Genomic DNA, 26,696 nt, shown 5'->3' on the forward strand with positions numbered 1-26,696 from the left:
CCCGTCTCTGGTCTTCCGAACCCTGAATAAAGGCAGGAATGATTCCCGGCACATTCAGCAGCCAACCTTCTTGTTAAAAGATGTCGACGCGGTAGTCAGACTTCCTGGAGAGAGGGGCCTCGGCCAGGTCAGAGTCGTGACCCTGGCCTGGCCGGCTTGGGCTGCAGGTGGAGACCCTGCTCGTCAGAGCTGACTTAATACCCTGATAAACCAGCTTTAATGTGTCTGTTCACAGAGTGGTGTCATTTTCCCTTTCCGAACAGAAACCCCGTTTGCCACGGGGCACGTGACTTCTGACGGGCTGCCTGCATTCACCGTCTTTAAGCAAGAAATGTCATGCTCGGGGCAGAAAGACAGTGACCACCCAACCCCCCACTTTCCAGCCAGGCCGGGTGGGACAGCAGCGGTCCCCTCCTGGCCTGCCCTCCTCTGCTGGGCGTGGGGCGTCCGGGTGTGATGGGACGTGGGTGCCCCCCGTGCTCCGGATGGGGGGCAAGCAGGCCAGGATGCCCAGGGTGACTTCTGGGGGGCGTGCTGGCCTGCTCGGACCCACCCCACCCCTGCCTCTGCCTCCCCCCACTCTCCACCCCGAGTGCTGGGAAGGCCAGGTGACCAGAACCACACTCTCTTCTCCTGCAGGTTTGACACTTAACTGTTTCTACATTTTAACTTCCTTAGAGTCAGAGCTACTAACCCACAAAGCATCTAAAAACAGTAGTAGGATGGCCCAAACGAGCAGTCAAGTGTGTGTCCCTTGCAGCTGACTTGCGGGGTCGGCTGCCCGGCTCCAGCAGGCCTGTCCGCATGGTTACTGGGTTCACAAAGGTCCTGTGGCCGCACGCAGCCGGATGACAGAGGTAATGGGCATAGGGCTGAGCGTCTCTCCCGCTGAGGGCCCGCTCCGTGACCTGTCCTCGGACCGTCTACACGCTGGTCCTGCTTGACACGACCTTGCCCTGGTTCCCAGTTTAGTGTTTTAATCTCGGAAATATAATCTCCTTCCGGGCCTTTGCCCCGCCCTGCGTTATCACCGAGGGGCCGTGTCATGCTGATTTGCCGTGACCCGCTGTGGCCGTGGGTTTTGTGACCGGCCTGGGACTCTGTGTTACCCGCTCCGGTGTGGAGACATCCGATAACGCCAGGGGGCTAACGCAGCACGCTGGTGGACCGGCCGGTCTCCACAGGCACACCGTGCGGGGCTCCGCTGGGGCCCGTCCTGTTCTAACCAATTTTAGAATTCGAGAGTCTGACTGCAGCTCGGCGGGACACGTGCGGAGGCGGCTCTGGGGCATCGTCCCCGAGGTCCTGGCGCCCTGAGCGCTCTCAGGCCCGCTAGGCTGGGGCATCCAGGCCCCAAAGAGCCCTGGGGTTGGGGGCGGGGGGGGCGGTGAACTGGGCCCTGGGTCTGGGAGGACCTGCTGTGTCACCGGGGGGTCCGCCCAGAATCTCCTGTAGCAAAACAGCCGACGTTCCTGGACTTCGAAGGCACCACCGTGGAGGACCCGTGCCCGCCGCTGTCTCACGCCCACCCGGTTTAGCAGGATGGCATCTCCTGACTCCAAAGCCTCCAGCGGTCGAGAGATCACCTCGTGTGTGCTTGCCGTGAAGTCCTGTCGGTGACGTGCTCTCGTTTGTCAAGGACTAAAGCGGGAAACCAAAACACGTATCTACGCAAAGCGGCAGAAGCCCGGGAGAGGTCTCTGGTGTCGGTGGTCACATCTAGAAAACGCTTCGCGGTCGCGATCTTGGCTACCGTGTTTCCGCTGGTAGCTGGAAGTGTGCCACTCAGACGGCGAGATGCTGGGCGAGAAATGCCAGAAACGGGATCCGGAAGGAGGATCGTCCGGCTGAGGAGAAGGGTGGACGCCTCCAACACGAGCCTTCTAAATCACAAAGCGTCCTTCCCATAGCACGGGACTCCCGTTTCCTTCTGGGCCTTTATTTAAAAGAAATTACGCAGTATGAGGTCTCTTGTGAGAGGAAGCCACCCACCGTGGACTGGTTCCGACTCTTGTCAGAGCCGATTTAACAGGTGCCTAAAAATGCAGGTCAGAGTGACCTCTGAAGGCAGCACGGGGTCCTGGGGACAGACTGGGCCCCCAGGCCTCCCTGGACATTGCTCAGGACGGTTCCAAGGGGGTCAAACTGACTTCAGAGTCTGGGCCACGTTTGGAGACGTCACCAAGAGGTGTCGCTTGAAGCCTCCACAGGTCGTCACACTTGGTGCAGCCGCGAAGGGTCTCTCTCTGGCTCAACACCGTGCAAACGAGGGCCAGCCAGGCGGGGAGCGTTACTCTGGGGTAAAAACTCAGTGCGGTTGTTCCAGCTTTTGCGTGCCTTTACTCCCGTGTGAGTCATGGAACTCGCTCTGAAGTCAGACTCCAAAGAGGATGGCAGAACATATTTTGGGCTCTTGGCTGTATTGGAATAGGCATTCAAACCTCCAAAGAGGCTTCAGTAGAAAATAGCTCGTCCGAGCTTGTAAATTATGGTACGTTTGTGTAAAACCGGCCTTCTTGGTTTAGTCACGTCTTCCTGGGAAGCGAAGGACGGCTTAAAACCGCGGTCAGATGTGCCCGAGCCCCCCACCCCTGCCAGTCACTTCCTCCGGCCCAGCCCACGGGTGCTTCCTTTCCCATAGACAGCCGTGCCGCGCGAAATAAACCGTCTTGGGAGGATATTCTGCCTTTCCAAATGTGTGTCGTGTTTTCTAGGAGGATTTCCCACGTTCCTACTCCAGGAGCAAAGGGATTCGGAAATGTTTTTGTTGAGTCAGTGTTTAAGGCTGAGCGGTGACAATACAGGCAGAGGGAACTTTTGCATTCCCCACAGAGGCGCCGTGCGGGGCACACGAGTTGCCCGAACTGTCCAGGGGTCGGTGCCGCCAGCCAGGTGCAGCGGAGACAGCCCTCGACAAGCTGGGGACACTGCCCCGGCCTCCGCGTCCTCGCCGGCACCGGGGCGCCCGGGGCGGCCCCTTCCCCTGGGTGTCCTTGGTGACCTCAGGACGGAGGGTGCCGGCATGACTCTGGCGGCCGTCGGAGCGGGGGAGCGGGGTGTTGGCTTTCTGGGTTTTGCCGAGGGGCTAACGCACGTCACCCTGCCGTGCGCGGGACGGCCCTGGTTTACACCTGCCGTTCTGGCCTCATTGAAGATGTTTTCTCTCGTCGTCAGGCCCGCGCGGGTTTGGGGCCGAAGCATCGTGCTATGCGCTGGGTCCAGTTCAGCACAGGCCTGTGTCCTGTGACACGTGCTGTGTCCCTGCATCCCAGGCTTCAGAGAACAGAGCTCGGAAAGCCGGCACCGCCATGGACGTTGAGTGCTGTTCCCGTATCTGAGGAATGGCATGGCGTGTGGTGCATGCAGGGTGACGGGGGGTGGGGGGGGGGGGTAGTTCTTAGCAGAAACTGGGGAGTTAGTTGGCAGGGCTCGGTGACAGGCAGTCCTGAGGCCGGGGGCTCCCTCCCTCTGCGTCCGCTCCCTGCTCTCTGTCTGTCGTCTGTCCGTCTACCGTCTAGCTGCCCGTCTCTCTACCTGTTTGTAACACGCTGCTCACTGTCCCTGGGAGTCCCTTAGAAGCAGGGAGGGCCTGCCTTTGCATTGGTCCCGGGGCAGCGTGTGTGGCTGGTGACTCACAGCTGGCACAGCACAACTCACACCTCTCAGGAGCCCCCCTTCCAGGGGCCGGGCCTGGCCCACGTCACCCTCCACAGACATCCTCGGCGGCCCCATACGTTATATGGACAGGGCTAAAAACGCACACCCGGTAGGCTTTGTCGCTGCCCCATGAAGACGGCCTATTCTGGGGGGCTGTGGGGAGCCTGAGCCCGGGGGTCACGTCCTCAGTACAGGAGGTGTGGGGGAGGCCCGCCAGCTCCAAGGAGAATCTGCTCACGGCTCCTCTGCCCCACTTTAGTCCATTCCATTTGTCCCTCTGCTGTTTGTCACACAGAACACCAGACTGTGACACATGCATGGGTGTATGTGTATTTAGATGTTCGTATGCTATATGGTGTAAAACACTATGTGACTATAATAGATTATATACAACGTATGTTCTGTGTGACATATAAAGTATGTATTTGCTATATTTATGATTGTAGTTATATTGCTATTTTGTAAATATATATGCTTGTATATTGTACACAACATATTACGTGTTACGTACAATGTGTATCTATGTAGCCTATAAAAATATATACACAGACACAGGTGTGTGTTGATAGCCTGGTGTTATGTGTGTGACAAACAAGAAAGAGAGAGGTGGTCTGGAGTGAAATAGAACAGAGAGAGGTTGAAGGCAGGTTCATTCTGTATAATTTATAGACATACATCATGAATGTATTCTCGCTGTATAACACAGAAATAATAAGTTCTATAATACGATGTTTCAGGATGTAAAGATAACAGTAATGTATCGTATGCCATGGTATACGATATAATATGTTAACGTCTATCATATATTATTACGATACAGTGTATTAACACCGTACGTTACATCATACGGGAACATATTTTTGACGGGAATCTGTACTCATAAGCACAGGTTCACGCAGTGATTGCCCGTAAAGGCTCCTGCCCTGTTGATTAACTTTCACACACGGTCCCTACTCGGTGGGCCATTTCGTTTTGAAAAAATCCTTATTTTTTTCCTTCCTCTTGACCTCCACGAGGGTAGGAGATACGAATCCACCATAACCATCTATTATGATCAACTTTCAAAGTGCTTAGTGCCTGTTCCTTTTTAAGGTTAAGTGTCCTGGGGAGAGAGTCTGGGCAGTAAAGATGTAAACGGGTGTGTCTGTCTTCCTCGATCTTGTGCGGTCTCTGGGGAAAAGCGAGATGCCCTTAGAGCCGGAAGGTCCTGGTCCTCGGGCGCCTTGACCCCCGCTGGCTCACCGCCCCCTCCGGCGAGTCAGATGCAGCTAAGCACAGGGTGAGGCGGACCGATGGCTGCGGTGATCCTCAGCCGTGCTTTTCGGAAGCCGAACACGGGACGGCGTGTGTGTCGAGAGCGGCATGGATAGCGGCCCGGGGAAACCGAGGCCCAGACAGGAATGCTTTCTTGCACGCGCAGCGATTGACATCACTGTTTGCACGTGAGTTTGTCACGTTACGATCAGTGTTAGGGGAAGTATCTCCCCTTTCAGCCTGCGCGGAGCTGTCAGGTGACAGGCAAACTGGCTTAGTCCCCGTAGGGCCCCGGACGAGTCTGGCAAGAAGTTCCCATTTGTTGGGGGTTAGACTGAGGAAGCTTTTGTGCACATTTGCCGCCTAGAAGCAGCACGGGTGGCGCCCTGCTCGGAGCCGCCCGGGTCCTAGGGGCTCAGAGTCCTTCCTCACTCCTCGCCTTACTTTTTCACAGGATGTACAGGTGGATCTGCTGTCTCAGTAGAGTTGAACCCAGTGTTGTTTTTTTTTTTTTTTTTACGAGGATGTCCACCCTCTTTCCGCAGGGTTACCAAGGCATGGTTGATGGCGGCAGTAACATCGTGGAAGCCAACTGGGAAAGCGTCTCCAGCATTCTGCAAGTGGTATGTGCTCACTTCCCATGCTCCCTGTGTCTCCAAAGTAGGTTACTCTTGTAGTGGGAAAGCTTTGGTCCTTCGGCTCCGGTGATGCCGGAGGCGCGTTAACGTGCCGGCTGGCATTACCATCCTGGTCCACTTCTGTGGTAGGGACACATCCTCAATCGGTGGCTTAATTGAACTTTTTAACACGCTTTGCATCGTGCCAGCAGAGGATTATTCTTGCACTGGAGAGTCACGCGTGACAGCGGGGGTTCACTTGTGGACCTTCTCGTGGATTTCGGGTTTGTTTCTGGTTTGTTTTTTTTTTTAATTTTTTTTTTTAACATTTTATTTATTTTTGAGACAGGGAGAGACAGAGCATGAACAGGGGAGGGTCAGAGAGAGGGAGACATAGAATCCGAAACAGGCTCCAGGCTCTGAGCGGTCAGCACAGAGCCTGACGCGGGGCTCGAACTCACGGACCGCGAGATCATGACCTGAGCCGAAGTCGGCCACTCAACCGACTGAGCCACCCAGGCGCCCCTGTTCCTGGTTTTTTAAGGCCGGATTAATGTTGAGGCAGCTTCAGCTTGTTGGTGCCTGCTGGCTTTTCGAGAGTCACCGGGCCTGGGAACGATCCCCGCTGGCGGCCTCCGAGGGCTGCGGGATTCAGTGGGAACACAGCTCCCTGTGCCGGGCTGAGCCAGATGTGGCTGCTGGCTTTGGCTGTGCACAGCCGTGGGACCGTGCTGCTGTAGGCAAGACAGGTGCCGACCCAGAACGTAAAAGGAGCCTGCCCGGATGTCTTGTGCCTGATGAATTCCCCAAACACGGTAGCTCCGTGAAGGCCCGAACCGGTGGAAAATGGATGGCAGGGAAAGAATGGATTTCACAACACAGGTCTTTACTGGTGGTTCCACACCAGTTAACGTGTCGCTCATGTTGAGCGTTTTTCAGTAGAAAGAAACCAGACTGATAGACTCTCGCTGAAGGTGCTCGTGCGACAGAAGGACGGACGGAGTAGATGGTGTCTGACTGTGAGCGGAACGTATTCACCGTAAGGAAGGAAGGAAATCCTGCAACTCGGGACAGCACGGGCGGACCTCGGGGTGTTGTGCTGAGGGGGGATGAGTCAGACCCAGACAACGTCCGTACGGTCTCACGTGCAGGTGAGATCTAGAAAAGCTGAACCCGCAGAAACAGAGCAGAGCAGTGGCTGCCCAGGGCTGGGGGTGGGGGAAACGGGGAGTCGCTGGTCCAAGGGCACAGACTCCCAGGTTGGGGGTGAGTAACCTCCAGACCTAACGTACAGCATGGTGGCTGTGCTTAATAATTCTGTTTTGTACACTCGAGAGTTGCTAAGGGAGTAAATCTTCGTCCTCAACACACACGCGCACGCACAGAGGTTACAGAGGTGATGGAGGTGTTAATGAACTTGGTTATGGCGATCATTTCACGGTGTAGATGTGTGTTGAATCACCGTGTCCTAGGCCTTAAAAACTCTTAACAACGCTGTATGATATGATACTGAAAGTTGCCAAGAGTAGATATTAAACGCTCTCACCACAAAAGAAAGCGAACGTGAACGGATAAGCAGGTCAGTGAGCCTTCTCGTGGCGATCCCTTCGCAACACGTGCATGTATCAAATCAGCACGTTGTGCGCCCCAACTTACATCATGCTCTAGGTGCGTTACATCTCCGTGGCCCCCGGTGGGGAGAGGATCGCCGGGTGTACGTTGTACGGCTGGTTACACACTCGTAGGTCCTATCCTCTGCCCTCCCCGGAAACAGGCCGGAGGGACTTTTACAGCCGTCAGCACTTAGAACGCTATTTGCAAAAAATGAGGACGCGTCTTCTGAATTCCAGGCAGCAAACCCACGTGTGACAGGACCATTTCCGGTCTGGTGCCGCGACCGCCCAGGGAGATAGGAACCCAGGCGGGGCTGTGCGGGGCGCGGAGGGCGACTCGTTGGCGATCCTCAGTTGTGGCTTAGCTCCTGAGGCCCCGTGAGCCCCTCGGTGTTTATGGGCTGTGCCCACTTGACCTCCAGTTGTCAGCAATCCCAGGACCCTCGAGTCGCTCTCGGTCACATCAGAGTGACCAGTCCCTCTTTGTCCTTGCCCAGCACCTTCCGCCCCGGCTCGCCTTTGCTGGGCCACACCGTGCCGCTGTCTCCACCATACTTCCCGTCAGTCGCACGGGCTCCTTGGGGTGCAGAGCACTGTGCCTTATGAACTGAGCCCGTACGTGAAGGACTGTGTGCAAATGGAGGTGTTATAAGTGAATTCACGATGTATGTAAAGAAATCCTGCTTTCTTTTATTTATTTTTTACTTCTTTAATTTTTTTTTAATGTTTATTTTTGAGAGACAGAGACAGACCGTGAGCGGGGGAGGGGCAGAGAGAGAGGGAGGCACAGAATCCGAAGCAGCTCCAGGCTCCGAGCTGTCAGCACAGAGCCTGACGTGGGGCTCGAACTCACGAACCGTGAGATCATGACCTGAGCCGAAGTCGGACGCTTCACAGACTGAACCCCCCCAGGCGCCCCTGCTTTCTTTTAACTCGTGACTAGGGGTCTTTCAGTTTTGAGAGGCCAAGTGTGAAAAGCCCTGACTTGTCTCTCCTGGAAATGTGGGTGATCCAACTGAAGTTTTCTTACAACTTAGCCTTTAAAAAAGGGCAGGGGGAGCGGGGGGAGATGTTAAGACACAAATGTCTTTGGCTCACAGGTTTCTATTCTGCCCGCATGGGGAGCTCCAGGAGAACGGGGGCCTTGGTGCCCGGGCGGCTGGCCGTGCCCATTCTCCGGTCACAGCTGCTGGCCCGCGCCCGCCCGTGGGAGGCTCGGTGGGTGGGGGGCGTGGCCGCCCCCGCCGTCCTGCTTCAGCCCCGGCCTGGGGACGGCTGGGTTATCTTGCGGGCTCCTGCGTTCTCTGCGTGTTCACTGACGCGCTGGTAGCGCCCCGTGTCAGCTCCTGCGGGGAGAAGGCACGGACACGTGGTCTGGTTTCTTTCCAGGGAGGCACCATCATAGGCAGTGCTCGCTGCAAGGCCTTCCGCACCCGGGAGGGTCGGCTGAAAGCCGCTGGGAACCTGGTTCAGCGGGGCATCACCAACCTGTGTGTGATCGGCGGGGACGGAAGTCTCACCGGGGCCAACATCTTCCGGAAGGAGTGGAGCGGGCTGCTCAAAGAGCTGGCCGAAAATGGTACGTCTGTGCGCCCGCCTGTCCCCCGGGGGGTTTTCTGTTCCCTCCGTTCATTTGCCGTTCCCGTCGGAGCGCTCTGAACTCAGGCGTCCGCCCGGCTGACTGTCGCGGGGCGTTTGGAGGTGAGGGTGCGGGTGTCCACCACCCCGTGCGTCCGGCTCTGCCGGGGGCCCCCCGGTGTCTGCCTTGTTGCGAGACTTGAGGTGACTTGTAGCGGAGGACCTTCTGTGTTCCGCGGCCCGTACCTTGGAAGGGTGCTGATGCGGAGGTGAGGCTTGGCATCCGACACGGCCCGCGGCAGCTCATGGCCTCAAGGGACAGCCCCTTCTGACGGGTGGGAAGCCGGCAGGAGCAAGGGCCCCAAGTCTGTGCCGTCTGTCCTGTCCATGGATGGGAGGGCGGCCGTCAGGTCCCGCGGCACCTGCCGCCTGCTGCACTCGGGCCCAGAGCAGGTTCTGGCGGCACAGGGGGGTCACCGCCGAGTCCCTGCCCGCGCCCCCCTCGGCAGCTCTCTCCCGAGACCCGGAAGCGGGTCCCCACCACCGCCCCCCACGTCGGTGAGAAATCCGCGGGAGCACGCGCAGCGTCCCTAAGCTCCCGGGTCTCTGCAAGTGACACCCCCTCACACGGAGGGACGCCTGCCCGAGGCCGCCGACGGAGAGAGGTCGGGTTTTACTAAAGCCGGACGCAGCGTGCTCCCCCTTCCCTTTCTGCGCTGAGCCCCTGTGCCCGGCTGGTGACATCTCCCGGCCGCAGGCTGGCTGCCGTGCCCTCAGCGTGCAGACTGAGCTTGTTCAGAAAACACAACGACATGTGGGAAACCGGGGCGGAGTGGCGGCTTTGTCTCCCCGGGACGCCCTGCTTCTCGCTGGCCGTGTGCCTGTGGGGTCGGTGGCGGCCCGTGTTCAGGGCCTGCGGTCTGTGTCCCACGCAGGCGACATCGACAGGGAGGAGGTGCAGAAGCACGCCTACCTCAACGTCGTGGGCATGGTTGGCTCCATCGACAACGACTTCTGCGGCACTGACATGACCATCGGCACTGACTCCGCCTTGCACAGGATTATTGAGGTCGTGGACGCCATCATGACCACCGCCCAGAGGTGAGCTGGGGAGCGGGCGCTCGGCTGGGACGGGCCGCGGTGCACATGTCCCTGCCAGCCCCGGGAGGTCCCTTGGTGGGCATCCTGTGCTGCGGTGTGGACCTCAGTCCCGACCCCGGGAGGTCCCGAGATGGGCGTTCTGGGCTGCGGTGTGGACCTCAGTCCCGACCCCGGGAGGTCCCCTGGTGGGCGTTCTGTGCTGCGGTGTGGACCTCAGTCCCGACCCCGGGAGGTCCCGAGATGGGCGTTCTGTGCTGCCGTGTGGACCTCAGTCCCGACCCCGGGAGGTCCCCTGGTGGGTGTTCTGTGCTGCGGTGTGGACCTCAGTCCCGACCCTGGGAGGTCCCAAGATGGGCGTTCTGTGCTGCCGTGTGGACCTCAGTCCCGACCCCGGGAGGTCCCCTGGTGGGCGTTCTGTGCTGCGGTGTGGACCTCAGTCCCGACCCTGGGAGGTCCCAAGATGGGTTTTCTGTGCTGCGGTGTGGACCTCAGTCCCGACCCCGGGAGGTCCCCTGGTGGGTGTTCTGGGCTGCAGTGTGGACCTCAGTCCCGACCCCGGGAGGTCCCCTGGTGGGCGTTCTGTGCTGCAGTGTGGACCTCAGTCCCGACCCCGGGAGGTCCCGAGATGGGCGTTCTGTGCTGCCGTGTGGACCTCAGTCCCGACCCTGGGAGGTCCCGAGATGGGCGTTCTGTGCTGCCGTGTGGACCTCAGTCCCAACCCTGGGAGGATCCGAGATGGGCGTTCTGGGCTGCGGTGTGGACCTCAGTCCCGACCCCGGGAGGTCCCCTGGTGGGCGTTCTGGGCTGCGGTGTGGACCTCAGCCCCGACCCGGGAGGTCCCCAGATGGGCGTTCTGGGCTGCGGTGTGGACCTCAGTCCCGACCCCGGGAGGTCCCCTGGTGGGCGTTCTGTGCTGCGGTGTAGACCTCAGTCCCTACCCTGGGAGGATCCGAGATGGGCGTTCTGGGCTGCGGTGTGGACCTCAGTCCCGACCCCGGGAGGTCCCCTGGTGGGCATTCTGTGCTGCGGTGTGGACCTCAGTCCCGACCCCGGGAGGTCCCAAGATGGGTTTTCTGTGCTGCGGTGTGGACCTCAGTCCCGACCCCGGGAGGTCCCCTGGTGGGTGTTCTGGGCTGCAGTGTGGACCTCAGTCCCAACCCCGGGAGGTCCCCTGGTGGGCGTTCTGTGCTGTGGTGTAGCATTTTATAGAAAGTGGGCGCTCTCTGAACTGCCATCGGCACGAAGCAGGCTTTGCTTCTAACTTGGCTGTCGCAGTGCCTCTCTTTGTGCTTTTCATGCTGTTCCCAGGGGTGGTAAGTCGATGTTTCCTCTGTCTCTTTTGCAGCCACCAGAGGACCTTTGTGCTTGAGGTCATGGGGAGACACTGCGGGTACGTATGTGCGGTGCCGTCTGCGTGGCGAGGACGCTCAGCCTGGCCTCCTTGGCCGGTCCACGCGGGAGCCCGCCGCTGCCTTACGAAGCCACCGCTCTTTCCAAATAGGTACCTAGCCCTGGTGAGCGCCCTGGCCTGCGGGGCAGACTGGGTGTTCCTTCCAGAGTCTCCCCCGGAAGAAGGCTGGCAGGAGAACATGTGCATCAAGCTCTCGGAGGTAACGTGCGTCCTGTTTCCCGTGCCTCGCGGTGGCTCCGGTCACACCGCTCTGTGACGGGTGACAGCCGTGGGATTTCCGGCTGGGACGGACTTGGAGACACGTGGGAAGTGTGGGGCTCTGAAGCGACGTTGAGCTCAGGACATAGGGTCTGCTGGCTCCTCGTGGCCCCGTCTGCTCCCCAGCAATGCAGAGTGCGGGAGAGAAACGCCCAGAACGCTGTTCTCCCTGCACGGCGGCCGCTGATGCTTGAGGTGGTAGAGCCGGTGGCCGTAAAAGAAGTCGAACCTGGGGAGGAAATCTGCTTCCTGTTCCTCCTGCGCTTACCAGCGTGAACAGACCTGCGCTCTGACCGTTTCCGCACACGCCGTGCGGCCCAGGTCACAGCCCCCCAGCTGCCCCTTGTGGCCCCCGCCCCTCTGGGCGTGCCTCCGGTTGGATCGTTTACCGGTCGCCCAGAACCAGGCTTTTCCCGTCCTCGTGTCTGACGTCTGTGGCTCCTGCTGTGCGTTACTAGCCCCGGGGAGGCACACGAGGTCAGCTCTCAGGACACAGTCCCCGTGCCTGGTGAATTTCCCTGCCGTGTCACCGCTGCCCTGCGGGGATGTCTTTAAGTGTATGGCGTAGGCCACTGATGGTCATACTTAGCAGACACTTGGGCCGAGGGTGCACCAGGGACACGTGTGCGCTAAGACATTGCCGTCACCTTCAACGTGACGGGTTCCGAGAAAGGACTCTGGGCAACAGACCGAGTACGCTCTGACCTAAAAACAGCGTAAGAAACTCCTGACGGACGCCGCGTCCTTGCTGGGAAGAGCCCCGCACATAGGAAGATGAAGCTTAGGCAGGGGACTGGTGAAGCCACCGACGTCCCGGGTACGGGCGTTACCAGTGACGTAGCAGACACGCTCGGTGTTTCTTGCCTCTGACCCGGGGACGTGGGAGGCACCCCCACCGGCCCGTTGGCGTGGGGCCACATGTGGCTGGCTGCGCGAGAAGCACAGTGCTTCTGCGTGGCTCACCCCCCCCCCGCCCCCACCGGGGGCCGTACCCGTCCCTACCTGTACTGCCACCGGTCCCCCTGCCCCCGGCCTGGCCCAGGACCACGCCATCTCGGGCCACGTTCTGGCCTTCGGGACGAGGAGACGCGGGCCTGCTCTGGGGCCGCGCACAGCGGGTCAGAGGGGCAGCGGTGAGGCTGTTACCTGGGGGGTGGGCGCTTGTGTTTAGCTTTGCCCGTCGTTTCCGTAACCGCGTGGTCTTCTCTGCAAACGTCCTTGGGTTTCAGACTTTGTAAACGGCACTGCGAGCTGGGACGAGGACGAGAACGTGGTGGGGTCCCCGCGTTAGGTGTCGGGAGACTGAGGGCGAAACACTGATCGTTCTGTCCGCAAGAAGTTTTGTCGGGCGTGAACGTGGCGCTGGGAGCATTTCCCCAAATGTCCCGTCCGATAAACGGGCCCGGGAAGCACACCTCACGGCGTCCGCCAGATTCTGGCTACTTGGGTTTGAGATCGGAAAGGCCGCCCCAAGGCAAGACCCGGGCTCGGGCCGCGGCCCCCGGATCCTCCGCTGTGCCGCGGGGAGATGCTTCGGCCCCTAGTGACCCGGGGGGATTCGTGGGTGCACGGGTCCCAGTGGGGAGCCAGGGCTCCTGCCGTGCCCTGTTCGGGGCTCGGGGCCTCCCTCCCCACGTGAGTGTGGGTGGCGTGTGGCCACGTGGCCAATCCCGTATTCGTGGACACGTCGTAATCACTTGCGACCACATCTTCGCACGCTTAGACCACCCCGCAGCAAGCAGCCTGTGTCCTTGTGACACCCCCCCCCCCCCCCCCCCGCCCGGGAGGGACTGCCCACCTGTGTGACGTCTCCCGGCCTCCCCGGGAGGGTCCTTAACTTGGGACTCGGTAGACAGTGTCCTTGCTGACCGTGGTTTCAGCACATTCGCTGGGTGACACCCCCCTCCCCCCCGCAGGGGGCTGCGGGGACAGCAGGTGTGGGCTCAGTGCCAGGCTGGCCGGTCCCGCACAGGTGCAGCTTCCCCACATGCGTGCTCTCTGTGCGACCCTCCCCCCTGCCCGCCTTCTGCGCGGGCCTGGGGCTCCGTGCTCCCCTCCCCCCACCCCTGCACAAGATTGGGGCTCTGTGCTCCCCCTGCCCGCCCAGGCCTGGGGCTCCGTGCTCCCTTTGCAGGGGCAGGAATTCCCTGCCAGGTTCACAGTGAGTGGGTGGGAGGCTCTGGCTTCAGGAGGAGATCAGAAGCCTGGTTTGAGGTATAGACGCGTCGCTGGGGCCCATGGCTGAGCTCACCGCCTTCTGGGACCAGATGGCAAACGAGCGTGGTCCCCAGCCTGGGGTCACCTGGATGCTGGCCTGTGTCCAGGGTGACCAGCCTCCCCCCACCCCGACCCCACTTGCCCAGAGTGCCTTCACCCGCCCGCGGTAGTCGGTGACCCGTGTGCAAACTTGGGTGAAGATCTCTACCTGGAAAGAGGCCAGTGCGTTTGGGGCAAAGGGCCCTGGGTTTGTCTCTTGTTAAAAACGATTTTGGTGTCCTGTTTTCCTAGAACCGTGCCCGGAAGAAAAGACTGAATATCATCATTGTGGCGGAAGGCGCCATCGACACCCAAAATAAACCCATTACCTCTGAGCAAATCAAGGAGGTGAGTGTGTCTGGTTTCGTAATTCTCAGGCGCCAGCCTAGAAGTGGGGGATTTTAACAAGGCTGGTGGGGTTCGCGTTTGGAACGTTGTGTTATTATCATGAAAACATTTTTTGTTCTTCCTGATGTTTAAAAATGTTTTGGTAATGACTCATAACTTTTAACGGCAGGAGACTCCGCGGCTTCCGCGTACTGTCCTCAATATCCCCAGAGGCCTGGGAGCCGCCCTGACAGTTGAAACGCAGCAGGGGAGGGACAGGGACGGGGGGTCCCGGCTCCGGGCTCCAGCTGCCCGCCAGCGACAGGGGTCGGGCCCCAGTGTTCTCACAAACAAGATTGCCTTGTTGGGTTCACGCCCGTGCTGCGTCCGGCCTCCAGGGCAGCCTTGTTGCAGCAGGGCTCGCCCGAGGGCGCTGGCTTGTCACAAGGACCCCGGACGGGAGGGATGGGCCGGCTCTCCCGTTAGGCCGGCGATGGCTCATGTCTGGACAGAACGCGGGGGAGACAGACAGACGGGCAGGCAGCCTCCGGTTGAAGCTGTCCATCAGGGCAAAGGACGTTACCGGCTGCCTTCGCGAACTGGTTTCTCTGTCCTGCCTTTCGTTCCTTCCCAGACCAGCCGTGCAGCTGAGTATTAGAACAGGGGGGTCTGTCTGGGAAAGTTATCTGCCATTATCGACAAGAAGTAATCAATAAGATCAGAGACTTTCCTTTTCCCGCTTAATCAAAGTTGAGATTGAATCATGGGATACGAGAGCAGGAAGGACCACAGGCGCCACCTGGCCTGGCCCGTTGCTGGTACAGGAGTAAGTGGGGTGAGTGTGGATGGCAGCCCGGCCCGGCGACGCTCACGTGGGGCCGCCCTGGGGGGACCCCGTGGCTGACCACGGCGTCCACGCTGTGCTTTTCGTTTACAGCTGTGCAGACTTACGGTGACTGGCGGGGGGAAATGTCTGCATTTCCAGAAGGTATTAGTAACGATGTGCCCTGATCTCAGCTCACCATTCACCTAAACGTTCCTCTAGGAAGCGAACTTTAGACACTGGAAGTCTCCCCCGCGTAGGTCCGAGGAAAGGACTCCCGAGTCCCCAGCCCCGGCACAGAGCACGAGATGACGTCCTGTGTCGCTCTGTTTCCCACAGCTTGTGGTCACGCAGCTGGGGTACGACACGCGGGTGACCATCCTTGGACACGTGCAGAGAGGCGGGACTCCTTCGGCCTTTGACAGGATTTTGGTGAGTGAGGATAGACGTCGTGGGGCGCCTCCCCCCACGAGCAAGAAGGAACGTGTTACCGGGAAGTCCGACGCTCACAGAGCCATCCGGTGGCCATCCGGTGAAGAGCGTCCCTGCCTGCGGAGCCCGTGGCTCGTCCTGGAGACCCGCTCGGCCCCCCGTCACCCAGACGCTGGGGGACCCCCAAACACGGGGTGCTGAGGGGGAGGGGGACGCATGCAGGTTTCTAGACGCAGGCCCCAGGGTCAGCAGAGGCCAGTCCAGACTCGTGGGTATCGGTCTGGTTGCTTTTTGCACCTCGGAGCCCCCTTCAGGGCCCCCCGCCAGCCACCTCCTAGTGGGGTCGAAATCTCGTTGAAATGTCCCCATTGGCGGTGGGTTAAACGTGATAGGATAGACCGTAAGGAGCTCATCAGGACCCATGCCAGGGGGACGGGGGGACGGGGGCACGCTGGGTCCGGCTGAACACGGGCCAGGCCTCTGCTCACGGGTGTGTCTGCTCACGGTCGTGCCTCCCCGGAGCTGGTGGACGTGCTGCCTGGACCCGCGACCTTGCCTTTGACCTTCGCGATTGTCACTTGCAGGCCAGTCGCATGGGGGTGGAGGCCGTGGTCGCCCTTCTCCAGGCCACCCCAGAGACCCCGGCCTGCGTGGTGTCGCTGAGCGGGAACCAGGCCGTCCGCCTGCCCCTGCTGGAGTGTGTGCAGATGGTGAGTTGGCCCGGGACGCCGGCCGCTGCCCGTGGGGGAGGCAGGGGCTCGGTGACACCGGGACGGAGGCAGCGCGCAGCGGAACCTCCCCAAAGACGAGCTCTGTCTGTCGGGAAGGAGCGTGTGCACATCGCCCGTTTCTGCCAACAAGACGAGATGTGTCGGGACGCGGGTCCGTGAGGCATCCGGGGGGGGGCTTCACGGGGTGCGGTGGACGGGGCGGAGCCCCTCCGATGGCAGCTGCCCCTGCCCTCTGTCCCCGAGGACGTTCCCATCTGAGACGTGGCGCTGGAATGGCTAGCTGGGGTGACATCCTGGGGTGCACCGGCCTCCTTCGGGCCCCGGGGGTGGGGCCCCCGCACGCAGCAAAGCGGGCTGGGGTTTTCGAGGCCATTGGGCACTACGTGAGGCGGCAGCGAGCTGCATCAGACGTTGTCAGTGTCTTGTCTTTTCCGAGGCCTGTTTGTTACTGTCCTTTTATTTGGCCTTCTCGGTGGCTCTGAAGCGTTTGTACTTTATAACCTGTGCAGAGAGGTGATGAAGCAATTCAGTCTTGGACTTGTTGCAAGTGGCCGTAGAAACGTAATTGCCAGAAGGCTTTGGAGTGAATAAATGTGGGTGCAAGTGTGCATGGCTACGTGTGTGTATGTGTGTGCATGTTTCTGTGTGTGCAAGTGTGCATGGCAGTGTGTGCGTGCATGTATGTGTATGTGTGCACAGCTGCGTGTTTGTGCACGGCTACACGTGTATATTGTGTGCATGTTTCTGGCTGTGCACCTGTGCGTGGCTACGTGTGCATGTTTCTGTGTAAGTGTGCATGTTTCTGTATGTGCAAGTGTGTGCAGCTGCGTGTGTTCACGTGTGTGCGTGTTTCTGTGTACGCACGTTTCTGTGTGTGCAAGTGGTCACGACTGCGCGTGTGTGTTTCTGTGTGTAAGTGCGCACGGCTGTGTATGTGTGTGTTTCTGTGTGTGCATGGCTGTGTGTGTGCAAGTGTGCATGGCTACGTGTGTGTACGTGTATGCACGTTTCTGTGAAAGTGTGCGCGGCTACATATGTGCATGCGTGTGCATGTTTCTGTGTAACTGTGCATGGCTGCTTGTGCATGTTTCTGTATGTGCAAGTGTGTGCGGCTGCGTGTGTGTTCACGTGTGTGCGTGTTTCTATGTGTGCAAGTATGCACAGCTGTGTGTGCATGTTTCTGGGTGTGCAAGTGGGCACGACTGCGTGTGCATGTTTCTGTGTGCAAGTGTGCATGGCTGTGTATGTGTGCGTGTTTGTGTGCGCATGGCTGTGTGTGTGCAAGTGTGCATGGCTACGTGTGTACGTGTATGCATGTTTCTGTGCAAGTGTGTGCGGCTACATGTGTGCATGTGTGTGCATGCTTCTGCTAGTGCACCTGTGCGTGGCTATGTGTGCATGTTTCTGCGTAAGTGTGCGTGGCTGCTTGTGCATGTTTCTGTATGTGCAAGTGTGTGCGGCTGCGTGTGTTCACGTGTGTGTATGTGTCTGTGTGCAAGTATGCACAGCTGTGTGTGCACGTTTCTGTGTGTGCAAGTGGGCACGACTGCGTGTGCGTGTTCCTGTGTGTGTGAGTGTGGATGGCTGCATGTGTGTGCACGTGTGTGCGTGTTTCTATGTGTGCAAGTATGCACAGCTGTGTGTGCATGTTTCTGGGTGTGCAAGTGGGCACGACTGCGTGTGCATGTTTGTGTGCAAGTGTGCATGGCTGTGTATGTGTGCGTGTTTGTGTGCGCATGGCTGTGTGTGTGCAAGTGTGCATGGCTACGTGTGTATGTGTATGCATGTTTCTGTGCAAGTGTGTGCGGCTACATGTGTGCATGTGTGTGCATGCTTCTGCTAGTGCACCTGTGCGTGGCTATGTGTGCATGTTTCTGCGTAAGTGTGCGTGGCTGCTTGTGCATGTTTCTGTATGTGCAAGTGTGTGCGGCTGCGTGTGTTCACGTGTGTGTATGTGTCTGTGTGCAAGTATGCACAGCTGTGTGTGCACGTTTCTGTGTGTGCAAGTGGGCACGACTGCGTGTGCGTGTTCCTGTGTGTGTGAGTGTGGATGGCTGCGTGTGTGTGCACGTGTGTATACGAGTGCCTGGCTGCACGTGTGTGTGTGTGCACCCGGTGTCTGTCAGGCACTGTCCCCAGAGTCCCGCACGTTCCTACAACCCAGATAATTTTGGAAGTTGGGCTATTTTTCTCAGGGAACAGATGAGGGAATGGAGTTCAGAGGCGTGAATAACTTGCCTGAGGTCCTCGGGCTGAAAGGGCCGAGGCGGTGTGAGTGGTGCTCCCCGGGCCGCCCGCCCCTGCTCCCTCCCCGGGTGGCCCCCCCCCCCCCCCCCGAACGGGGGGTTGCCCACAAGGCCGTGTGCGAACTCCACCTCGCCCCGGCTGTGCTGCTGTCCCTGGGGCCCCAGGGTCTGTGGCCCCGGCATTGCTTTATCACGGCAGCCTGGGCTCGGCCCTCGCAGCCGGGCAGGCGCAGGTGCAGCCTCGCTGACCCCGGGCTGCCGGCCTGGAAGGTCGGACGGAGCGCAGGGCGGGGAGGGAAGGACCCGGTGTCGGGGTCTTGACGTGTTCCTTCTTCCTTTCCTGACTGGTTTGAAGACCCAGGACGTGCAGAAGGCCATGGACGAGAGGAGATTTAAGGACGCCGTGCGACTCCGCGGAAGGTGACTCTCCCGAGGGCGCTGCTCTCCTGGGGCCCTCGCTCCTCAGCGGTGCTCAGCCGTGCTCCAGGGCGGTGCTCCTTCCCAGCCGAGGAAGTCAGGCTGAGCCCGGCCTCGGGCAGCGTTCTGCCGCCTGCAGGCCTTGATGGGGAGCGGCGGGAGCAGTTTGCTGCCTGTGTCCCGGCTGCTGGGGTTGCTGAGGACTTGGCGAGGTTAGGACGGGACGTGGCACGGGGCTGGCATCTTGAGAAAGAAACCCGAGCGTGTGAGAGGCCTGGTTCCTTGGCCGCGGACACGACGTGCCTCCTACGTAACTGGACGCGCCAGGGCCCGGGAGGTGGGGTGACCGGCCCCTCGCGCCCTCACCTTGGCCCCGACGGCGGCCTCTCCTTCCAGGAGCTTCGAGAGCAATCTGAACACCTACAAGCGGCTCGCCATCAAGATGCCAGATGACCAGATCCCCAAGGTGGGTGCCGCCGCGGGTCGCTCCCGTGAGGCCCCCCCGTGTCCCCCGCGGACCCTGGCGTCCTGGGCTCCCGGGCGGCGTGCCCGCTGTGAGCCCCCCGCGTGCGAGCCCTCCGCTGTCTTGCAGAGCAACTGCAACGTGGCAGTCATCAACGTGGGCGCCCCCGCCGCCGGGATGAACGCGGCCGTGCGCTCGGCCGTGCGCGTGGGCATCTCCGAAGGGCACAAGATGTTTGCCATCTACGACGGCTTCGAGGGCTTCGCCAAGGGCCAGGTGAGTCCCCTGGGGGCATCGTGGGGAACGGGGGCCTCCCTTCCAAGGCTTGAAACCTGGGGCTGTGTCATGTGACGAACGCGGGGCCCAGATCCGCCCTGAGGCGCACGTCCGAGGCCACGTGGCGCTCGGCAAGGAACGCACTGCCCGGTTTTCTCAGGGGACAGTCGGCAGTGACGCCCGTGGGGCCTGTGGACGCTGGCCTGAGGCTGTCCACGTGGGGGATGCTGCAGGCCCAGTGCTCAAGAACGGCAAGCACCCGAACGAAAGCCTTGCCGGAGAGAGCGGGCGCTTCTTGAGTGCTTGCTGTATACACTCCCTGATCCTACGGGATCCGCACGTTAACCCACTTAAATCTCGCAGCAAAGCGGCCATGTCAGCCCCATTTTGCTCACTTGATCGAGGTCACACGACTCAGGAGCTCAGATAGCGGGGAGGCTGCAGGCGCCCCCCCCCCCCCCCGTAACCCAGCGTATCCTGCAGGGCAGCGTCTGTTCCCCCCGTTATTTAATGACAACAGTGCGCAGAGTTCTTCCCGGGGGGCATCCAGCTAGGGACAAGGCACAGCCTCGCTCGGCAGGGTTGCGCCTTCAGGAGGGAGAGGACGTTGAGGGAACAGATGGTTCACAGGGCGTGGTCGCTGCTCAGACCCACAGAGGAGGGGTTAGCCGCGGGGACTCAGACCACAGACAGAGGACGCGGCCGCAGCAGCAGAGTCGGGAGGTGCAGGCGGCCGGGGGGCAGGTGGCTCGTAGGTGATTATAGAGTTGGGCTTGTGCCGGGAGCAGACAGGGCTTTGAGCAGGGTTGTGTGAGCGCATGCTGAGGGTCTCTGACCAAAAGCAGGCGCAGAACCAGGGAGATGAGCTGGGGCTTCTGCTATGAGCCAGGGGGAGATGGTCCTGCAGGGGGAGATGCTGAGGTAGGGGGAGATGATGCAGGGGGAGGTGCTGAGGCAGGGGGAAATGATGCAGGGGAAGGTGCTGAGGCAGGGGGAGGTGCTGAGGTAGGGGGAGATGGTGAGGCAGGGAGAGATGATCCTGCAGGGGGAGGTGCTGAGGCAGGGAGAGATGATACAGGGGGAGGTGCTGAGGCAGGGGGAGGTGCTGAGGCAGGGGGAGATGATGCAGGGGGAGGTGCTGAGGCAGGGGGAGATGATGCAGGGGGAGGTGCTGAGGCAGGGGGAGATGGTGAGGCAGGGGAGATGGTGAGGCAGAATGAGGTGCTGAGTCAGGGGGAGATGATGCAGGGGGAGGTGGTGAGGCAGGGGGAGGTGCTGAGGCAGGGGGAGATGGTGAGGCAGGGGGAGATGATGCAGTGGGAGGTGCTGAGGCAGGGGGAGGTGCTGAGCCACGGGGAGATGATGCAGGGGGAGGTGCTGAGGCGGGGGGAGGTGCTGAGGTAGGGGGAGATGATCCTGCAGGGGGAGGTGCTGAGGCAGGGGGAAGTGATGCAGGGGAAGGTGCTGACGCAGGGGGAGGTGCTGAGGTAGGGGGAGATGGTGAGGCAGGGAGAGATGATCCTGCAGGGGGAGGTGCTGAGGCAGGGAGAGATGATGCAGGGGGAGGTGCTGAGGCAGGGGGAGGTGCTGAGGCAGGGGGAGATGATGCAGGGGGAGGTGCTGAGGCAGGGGGAGATGATGCAGGGGGAGGTGCTGAGGCAGGGGGAGATGATGCAGGGGGAGGTGGTGAGGCAGGGGGAGATGACGCAGGGGGAGGTGCTGAGGCAGGGGGAGATGATGCAGGGGGAGGTGCCGAGCCAGGGCGGTTGTCCCGTCTCGCAGGGGTGGAGTGGGCGAGCCGTCTGCAGCACCGGCTGCGTTTTGAAGGCAGGGCCAATGGGCTTCACCCCCGGAATGGACACAGGTATGAGAGAAGGAAGCCAGAATGACTCCATTTGTGGCCCGAGTGGCAAGTGGTTTCGTGGGAGGCGTGTGTCTACCGGACGCCCTGGGGGAGGCGTCCAGGGAGCAGACGGCTGTGTGCTGGGGTCTTTGAGGACGTGGGCGTGACGGGCTCCCCTCTGAGGGAGGGAGGGGAGAGCTGGCCAGGGAGGCCGTGCCCGGCGGGCCTCAGCTGGGTTCCTTAGATGCCTGTCAGTTTTTAGTTAAAGAAGTTACATCAGTTTAGAAAAACAACAATATCCATCGCTCCTTAGTTCCCATGGGTAGAGTGTGGCCCGCGGAGTGTGGCTCTGGAGCCCGCGGCGGGAGGGCGGGGCCCTGGCGGCCTGGGTTCCAGGTTCGCCCCAGGACGCACGTGACTTGCTCGGTGTCGCGACGGGAGCGGCTTCCGAGGGGTGCGCGGGCCCTTCGGGACGAGCGGCCCGCTGGAGGCTCCAGGCCTGGGAGCCGGCCTCAAAGCTACCCCGTCCTCTGTCCCTTCTGCCGTCTGACTCTGTGTTTGCGCATCAGATAAAGGAGATCGGCTGGGCGGATGTCGGAGGCTGGACCGGCCAAGGAGGCTCCATTCTTGGGACCAAACGGTAATTTCTCCGTCTGGACTCTGACCTGCTCTTTGGGAGGAGAAAGCTCACATTCTGCCGGAGCAGCTGGTGCAGAACCGACTGCTTTTGGTTTTTTGGCTTTTTTTTTTTAATTTACTTATTGGTTTTGAGAGAGAGGGTGAGAGCGCGTGAGCGGGGGAGGGGCAGAGGGAGAGAGAGGGAATCCCAAGCGGAATCCGCGCTGGGCACTGACCCCGACACGGGGCTCGATCCCACGACCCTGGGATCACGACCTGAGCTGAAATCGAGAGTCAGACGCTCAGCCGACACCCCAGAAGCTGCTGCTTTGCCCTTTTTGCTGTGAAGGAATCCATGCCCCAGCCCACCCCACGAGGGACCCGGGTCACGTTTTGGGGAGCCCACGGCTGGGCCCCAGACCAGAGCCGAGGCAGATGACTTGGGAGCGGTTTTGCCTCCAGTGAGCCTCCCCAGCGTGCCGGGTGCCCACGTACCCAGCCGCTCGCGAGCTCACTGCTTCTCCGAAGCGGCTTGCTGGCCGTCGAGCCATCTGGGCGGCAAAGTTCCGTTCGGAGGCGGGCGCCTGCCCCCCCAGCCCTGAGCCCCTCCCGAGCTCCTGCGACACCCACTCGTGTCTGCTTCTCCAGCCCCAGCCATGGCTCTGGGCTGAGCTCACTGTAGACACGGGGCGACCTTGTCGCTGACATCACGAGGGTTTGCCCTGAGGGTCCCCGTAAGCGTCCCGGAAGGGTGAACGTTACGCGAAGTCAGCACAAAGGGAAGAGAGGGGCGTGGGGTGGCCGGCGGTGCTCTGTCTGGTTCCACGCGTGGGCCGTGGGGCTCGAACCAGGAGGTAGGACAGGAGAAGACCAGCAGGTGTGGACGCGTGTGGACGTGAGCTGAGATCAGGTCGGGCGAGCTGTGCGCACCGGACTCGGAAACAGGAAGCTTCTGTTCAAACAATTCCCGTGAACGCTCACAAGCTTTTGGGGCGCGTTGTTGTTTTCTGATGAGGCACTGGGGTTCTTTTGAGGCCCAACTACTGGACGATGGGCGTTTCTTTCCCTTTTTTTTCCTCCTTTTTTTTTTAATTTTTTTTTTTTAACATTTATTTATTTTTGAGACTGAGAGAGAGCATGAACAGGGGAGGGTCAGAGAGAGGGAGACAGAGAATCCGAAACAGGCTCCAGGCTCGAGCCGTCAGCACAGAGCCCGACGCGGGGCTCGAACCCACAGACCGCGAGATCATGACCTGAGCCCAAGTCGGACGCTTAACCGACTGAGCCACCCAGGCGCCCCTTTAATGGTTATTTTTGAGACAGAGAGACAGAGACAGAGAGACAGAGAGTGACAGGGGAGGGTCAGAGAGAGGGAGACAGAGAATCCGAAACAGGCTCCAGGCTCGAGCCGTCAGCACAGAGCCCGACGTGGGGCTCGAACCCACAGACCGCGAGATCATGACCTGAGCCCAAGTCGGACGCTTAACCGACTGAGCCACCCAGGCGCCCCTTTAATGGTTATTTTTGAGACAGAGAGACAGAGACAGAGAAAGAGACAGAGACAGAGAGTGACGGGGGAGGGGCAGAGAGAGAGGGAGACACGGCATCCGAAGCAGCTCCAGGCTCCGAGCTGTCAGCACAGAGCCCGACGCGGGGCTCGAACTCACGGACCGCGAGATCACGACCTGAGCCGAAGTCGGACGCCCAACCGACTGAGCCACCCAGGCGCCCCTCCTCCTTTTTTAAACAACGCTCCCGGGAGACTTGATTTCCCGGCGCTGCCGTCCAGCCGCGGGGCCCGGCCCGGGGAGCGGGGTGGGGGTGCCGGCGGGGTCCATCCGCTGCGCGAGGTCCGTCTGGCCTCACGTGTGACTGCACTGTTTGTAGGACGCTGCCCGGGAAGTCCCTGGAGGCGATCGCCGAGCAGATGCGGACCCACAGCATCAACGCGCTGTTGATCATTGGTGGATTTGAGGTACGTCCTTGTCTCTGTGCACCCGCGGGCTCGTCAGGGCCGTCGGTTGGAGGGGGGAGGCTTGCGGCAAGCACAGGGCGGGGTGGGGGGTGGTCCCCCGGGCCCAGCTGCCGCTGGGTAGTCGTCGTGCTGCCGTGGGACGCTTCCCCGGCTCCCACGGAGCAGCTGCATCGGGGAGCCGGAACTGGGCTCCCCACGGGGGGGGCACCTCGTCGGTGAGCCTCACGCGTCTGCAGTCTGCAGAAGTGACGGCGTCTCTCGAATCCGAGGCCTGATGGCCGTCAGGGAGCAGGGCAGTCACGTGGCCGCGTCATTTCTGATCGCGCGTCGGACCGCAGACCTTCATGTTTCTTTCGTTCGACCGATGAGCTTTCCGTTTGCCTTAAAGAAAACGTGAGGGCCTCGAGTAACGAGACCCTTGCGAACAGGAGACTCGGTGTCTCTTCTGCGTGACGCTGACCTCTGGGCTCCTTTGCGCTCACAGAATTGCTGGTCCCCGGTGACGCGAACACCTTCTGGTGTTTTTTAACGGCCCCTCTGCTCCCCTCCCTCCTTCCCCACAACCGCACGCCTGACAGGCCTACCTGGGACTGCTGGAACTGTCAGCTGCCCGGGAGAAGTTCGAGGAGCTCTGTGTCCCCATGGTCATGGTCCCCGCCACGGTGTCCAACAACGTGCCGGGCTCCGATTTCAGCATCGGCGCGGACACCGCCCTGAACACCATCACCGACGTGAGTCTGCGTGGCCAGCAAAGCGGGTGCCGCGGACGCTGAGCGGGAGGGCGCCTCCTGGCCCGCTTTTATCTGCCAGTGCACTAGAGACGGAAACCAGACCCGGGTTTGTTTCCGGAACAGCAGTATTTTGTTTTCTTTTTGTTTTGAAGTCTGGCGATCTCTAATCCAGTGCCCCTTTTCCTGTGCCTCGGCCAGGACGACGTGTCCCTGCTGGGCGCACTGACAGGGAGCGTGTGGCACTCCCGTCGTTGCGGGTTACGGTTTCGTGATTTGGATGATCGCGACCATTCGTTTTTCTGACCGGGCCAAATTTACTTTGCTCCCGTAACGTAACTTAGTATCATGGATCCTGGGTCCGGTGGCCCCTGCGTGGATGTTTGGGGACGGATCCCGAGCTCCGTTTTGTGTCATTTTTTTCACCCCCCTGAGTCCGCCGGTACATCCGTCCTGCTTCTGGCTATCGCCATTAGCATCATTCTTCCCCGTTGTACCCTGGCCACGTTCAGTCGCATCTGAAAACAACACCGATACTACGTTAGTTCATCTGCCAAAAGGCAGTAACACAACAGAAACACGCCCGTGTTACCATGTGTGAAAACCACACTTGGGAAACGGCGTGGGAGCTTAAAGCACAGCCACCGACAGAATACGTTTCTTCTTTTTCATCTGGCGTCTAAGATTTTTCAGCAAATTCACAAGTCTTTATTTTCCTTGTGAGACACCCATCCCATCAATGTTTTCCTAGGGTTTTTTTTTTTTCTTAAACCCACGGCGTCAAAACTTTGTTTCTAGTGCTGGCAAATAAAAGAAACGCTTTTAAAATAAAATACACGTGGTAAGTAAGTAACGCTTAGCACTGCATTTCTGCTTCTCTTTCCTGAGCTTCTTAAACCTTGTGTGCTTTCTTTACTAAAAAGCCCCACCCGTGTGTCCGGCGTCCCCTCGCTGGAGCACCCCGCCGGGCCGTCACCCAAGCCGCCCTGCTTTTGCTGCTGTGACCCGATTCAGCTCCTGATCAGGCTTCACCTGTGCACTGAAGGGCCGCTGGCCGTGACCTTCGTCACTGTCTTCCTGCTCTTTTCCTGCCCTGGCTGGAGGTTGTGCCTGCTTATGCTCTGTGGAAGCAGCTGGGAGCTCGTGTTTCCTAACGGTCACCCGAATGGAGCCCCTCTTCGGGGTGGGTGGGGGTGGGGGCTCTGGAGGTTGTCACCTGCACGTCTGGGCCCCGGGTGGGGTGTATCTCCCCGTGACATTTGATGTGCGCTTCGAGGCACGAAATCTCTCACTCATCCGTCCAGGCTCCCTCTGCTTACGAGAAACTGCTTACGGCCTAGAGAGATTTGATACTCGTGTGTTGCTGACAATCCGAAAACCAGAATAGGCGGGGGGACCCCAGGTTACCCGCTTGCTTCCCCGGGATGCGGAAGTTTGGCGTATGCCCGTTTGGAGCTGGTCTCTCGCGGAGTCTCTCAAAGCCAGTTAACCGGTGACAAAGGCACCGGCTCGCGGTCGGGGCCGCAGCGGGCGAGCCCGTGTGCGTGTGCGTCGAGCTCCAGATCCGCAGGTGGCTTTGGTGGCACCACGGCGCCGGGCCTGGCTTGTGACGGGTGGTGAGCCGGGCGCTCGGGGTGACGCCCGCTCCCGCCCCGCTCGCCGTGTCCTGGAGGTGTAGGGACTCCGTCTTGAGTGTGCGCGTCGCTTGGTTTCTTGCCGCTTGTGGTCGTGAGAGCCAGAAGGAAGTGGTGTGGTCTGGGGGAGGTCTGGGTTTGGGCCGGAAGCCCGCTGAGGGGCCGACGTGACGAGTCACAGGCGCCCCACGTCCCTCCTGACCCGCCTCGGGGGATCCGGGACCAGAGTGGGCTCCGTGTGGGCCCGTCCCCCGCACTCAGGACACCTCTTTCCCGGACGGGCCACCCGCGGGCCTGAAGCCTCGTGTCCAGATGCCCCGGGGGCATCTCTAGCGCCAGCCTCCTCCCTTTCGTTGAGATTCTGCCCCCAGGGGATGTCGGCAGTGCCCAGGGACGGGTCTGGCCATCCAGCCGCCGCGGGGGTCCCAGAGGCCATCT

The 26,696-nt window shown here is 60.4% G+C and overlaps 1 protein-coding gene across 4 annotated transcripts in view; it reads left to right on the forward strand.

Annotated features, from left to right (window-relative positions):
- Positions 1 to 26,696, forward strand: part of PFKP (phosphofructokinase, platelet) — a 54,780-nt gene that overhangs the window by 17,169 nt on the left and 10,915 nt on the right. For 2 of the 4 annotated variants that reach the window (XM_078450496.2, XM_078450497.2), the window contains exons 3-16: positions 5,457 to 5,534; positions 8,531 to 8,720; positions 9,655 to 9,820; positions 11,166 to 11,210; positions 11,322 to 11,430; positions 13,998 to 14,093; positions 15,235 to 15,327; positions 15,912 to 16,037; positions 18,660 to 18,724; positions 19,118 to 19,187; positions 19,314 to 19,460; positions 21,873 to 21,943; positions 23,809 to 23,896; positions 24,475 to 24,627. In XM_078450496.2, coding sequence (XP_078306622.1) covers positions 5,457 to 5,534; positions 8,531 to 8,720; positions 9,655 to 9,820; positions 11,166 to 11,210; positions 11,322 to 11,430; positions 13,998 to 14,093; positions 15,235 to 15,327; positions 15,912 to 16,037; positions 18,660 to 18,724; positions 19,118 to 19,187; positions 19,314 to 19,460; positions 21,873 to 21,943; positions 23,809 to 23,896; positions 24,475 to 24,627 — 1,497 coding nt within the window. The remainder of the gene's footprint in view (positions 1 to 5,456; positions 5,535 to 8,530; positions 8,721 to 9,654; positions 9,821 to 11,165; positions 11,211 to 11,321; positions 11,431 to 13,997; positions 14,094 to 15,234; positions 15,328 to 15,911; positions 16,038 to 18,659; positions 18,725 to 19,117; positions 19,188 to 19,313; positions 19,461 to 21,872; positions 21,944 to 23,808; positions 23,897 to 24,474; positions 24,628 to 26,696) is intronic. The other 2 variants (XM_078450498.2, XM_078450499.2) reach the window with 1 other exon arrangement.

This window comes from Panthera onca, chromosome B4 (assembly GCF_046562875.1).
Source record: "Panthera onca isolate mPanOnc1 chromosome B4, mPanOnc1 haplotype 2, whole genome shotgun sequence".
Lineage (NCBI taxonomy): Eukaryota > Metazoa > Chordata > Mammalia > Carnivora > Felidae > Panthera > Panthera onca.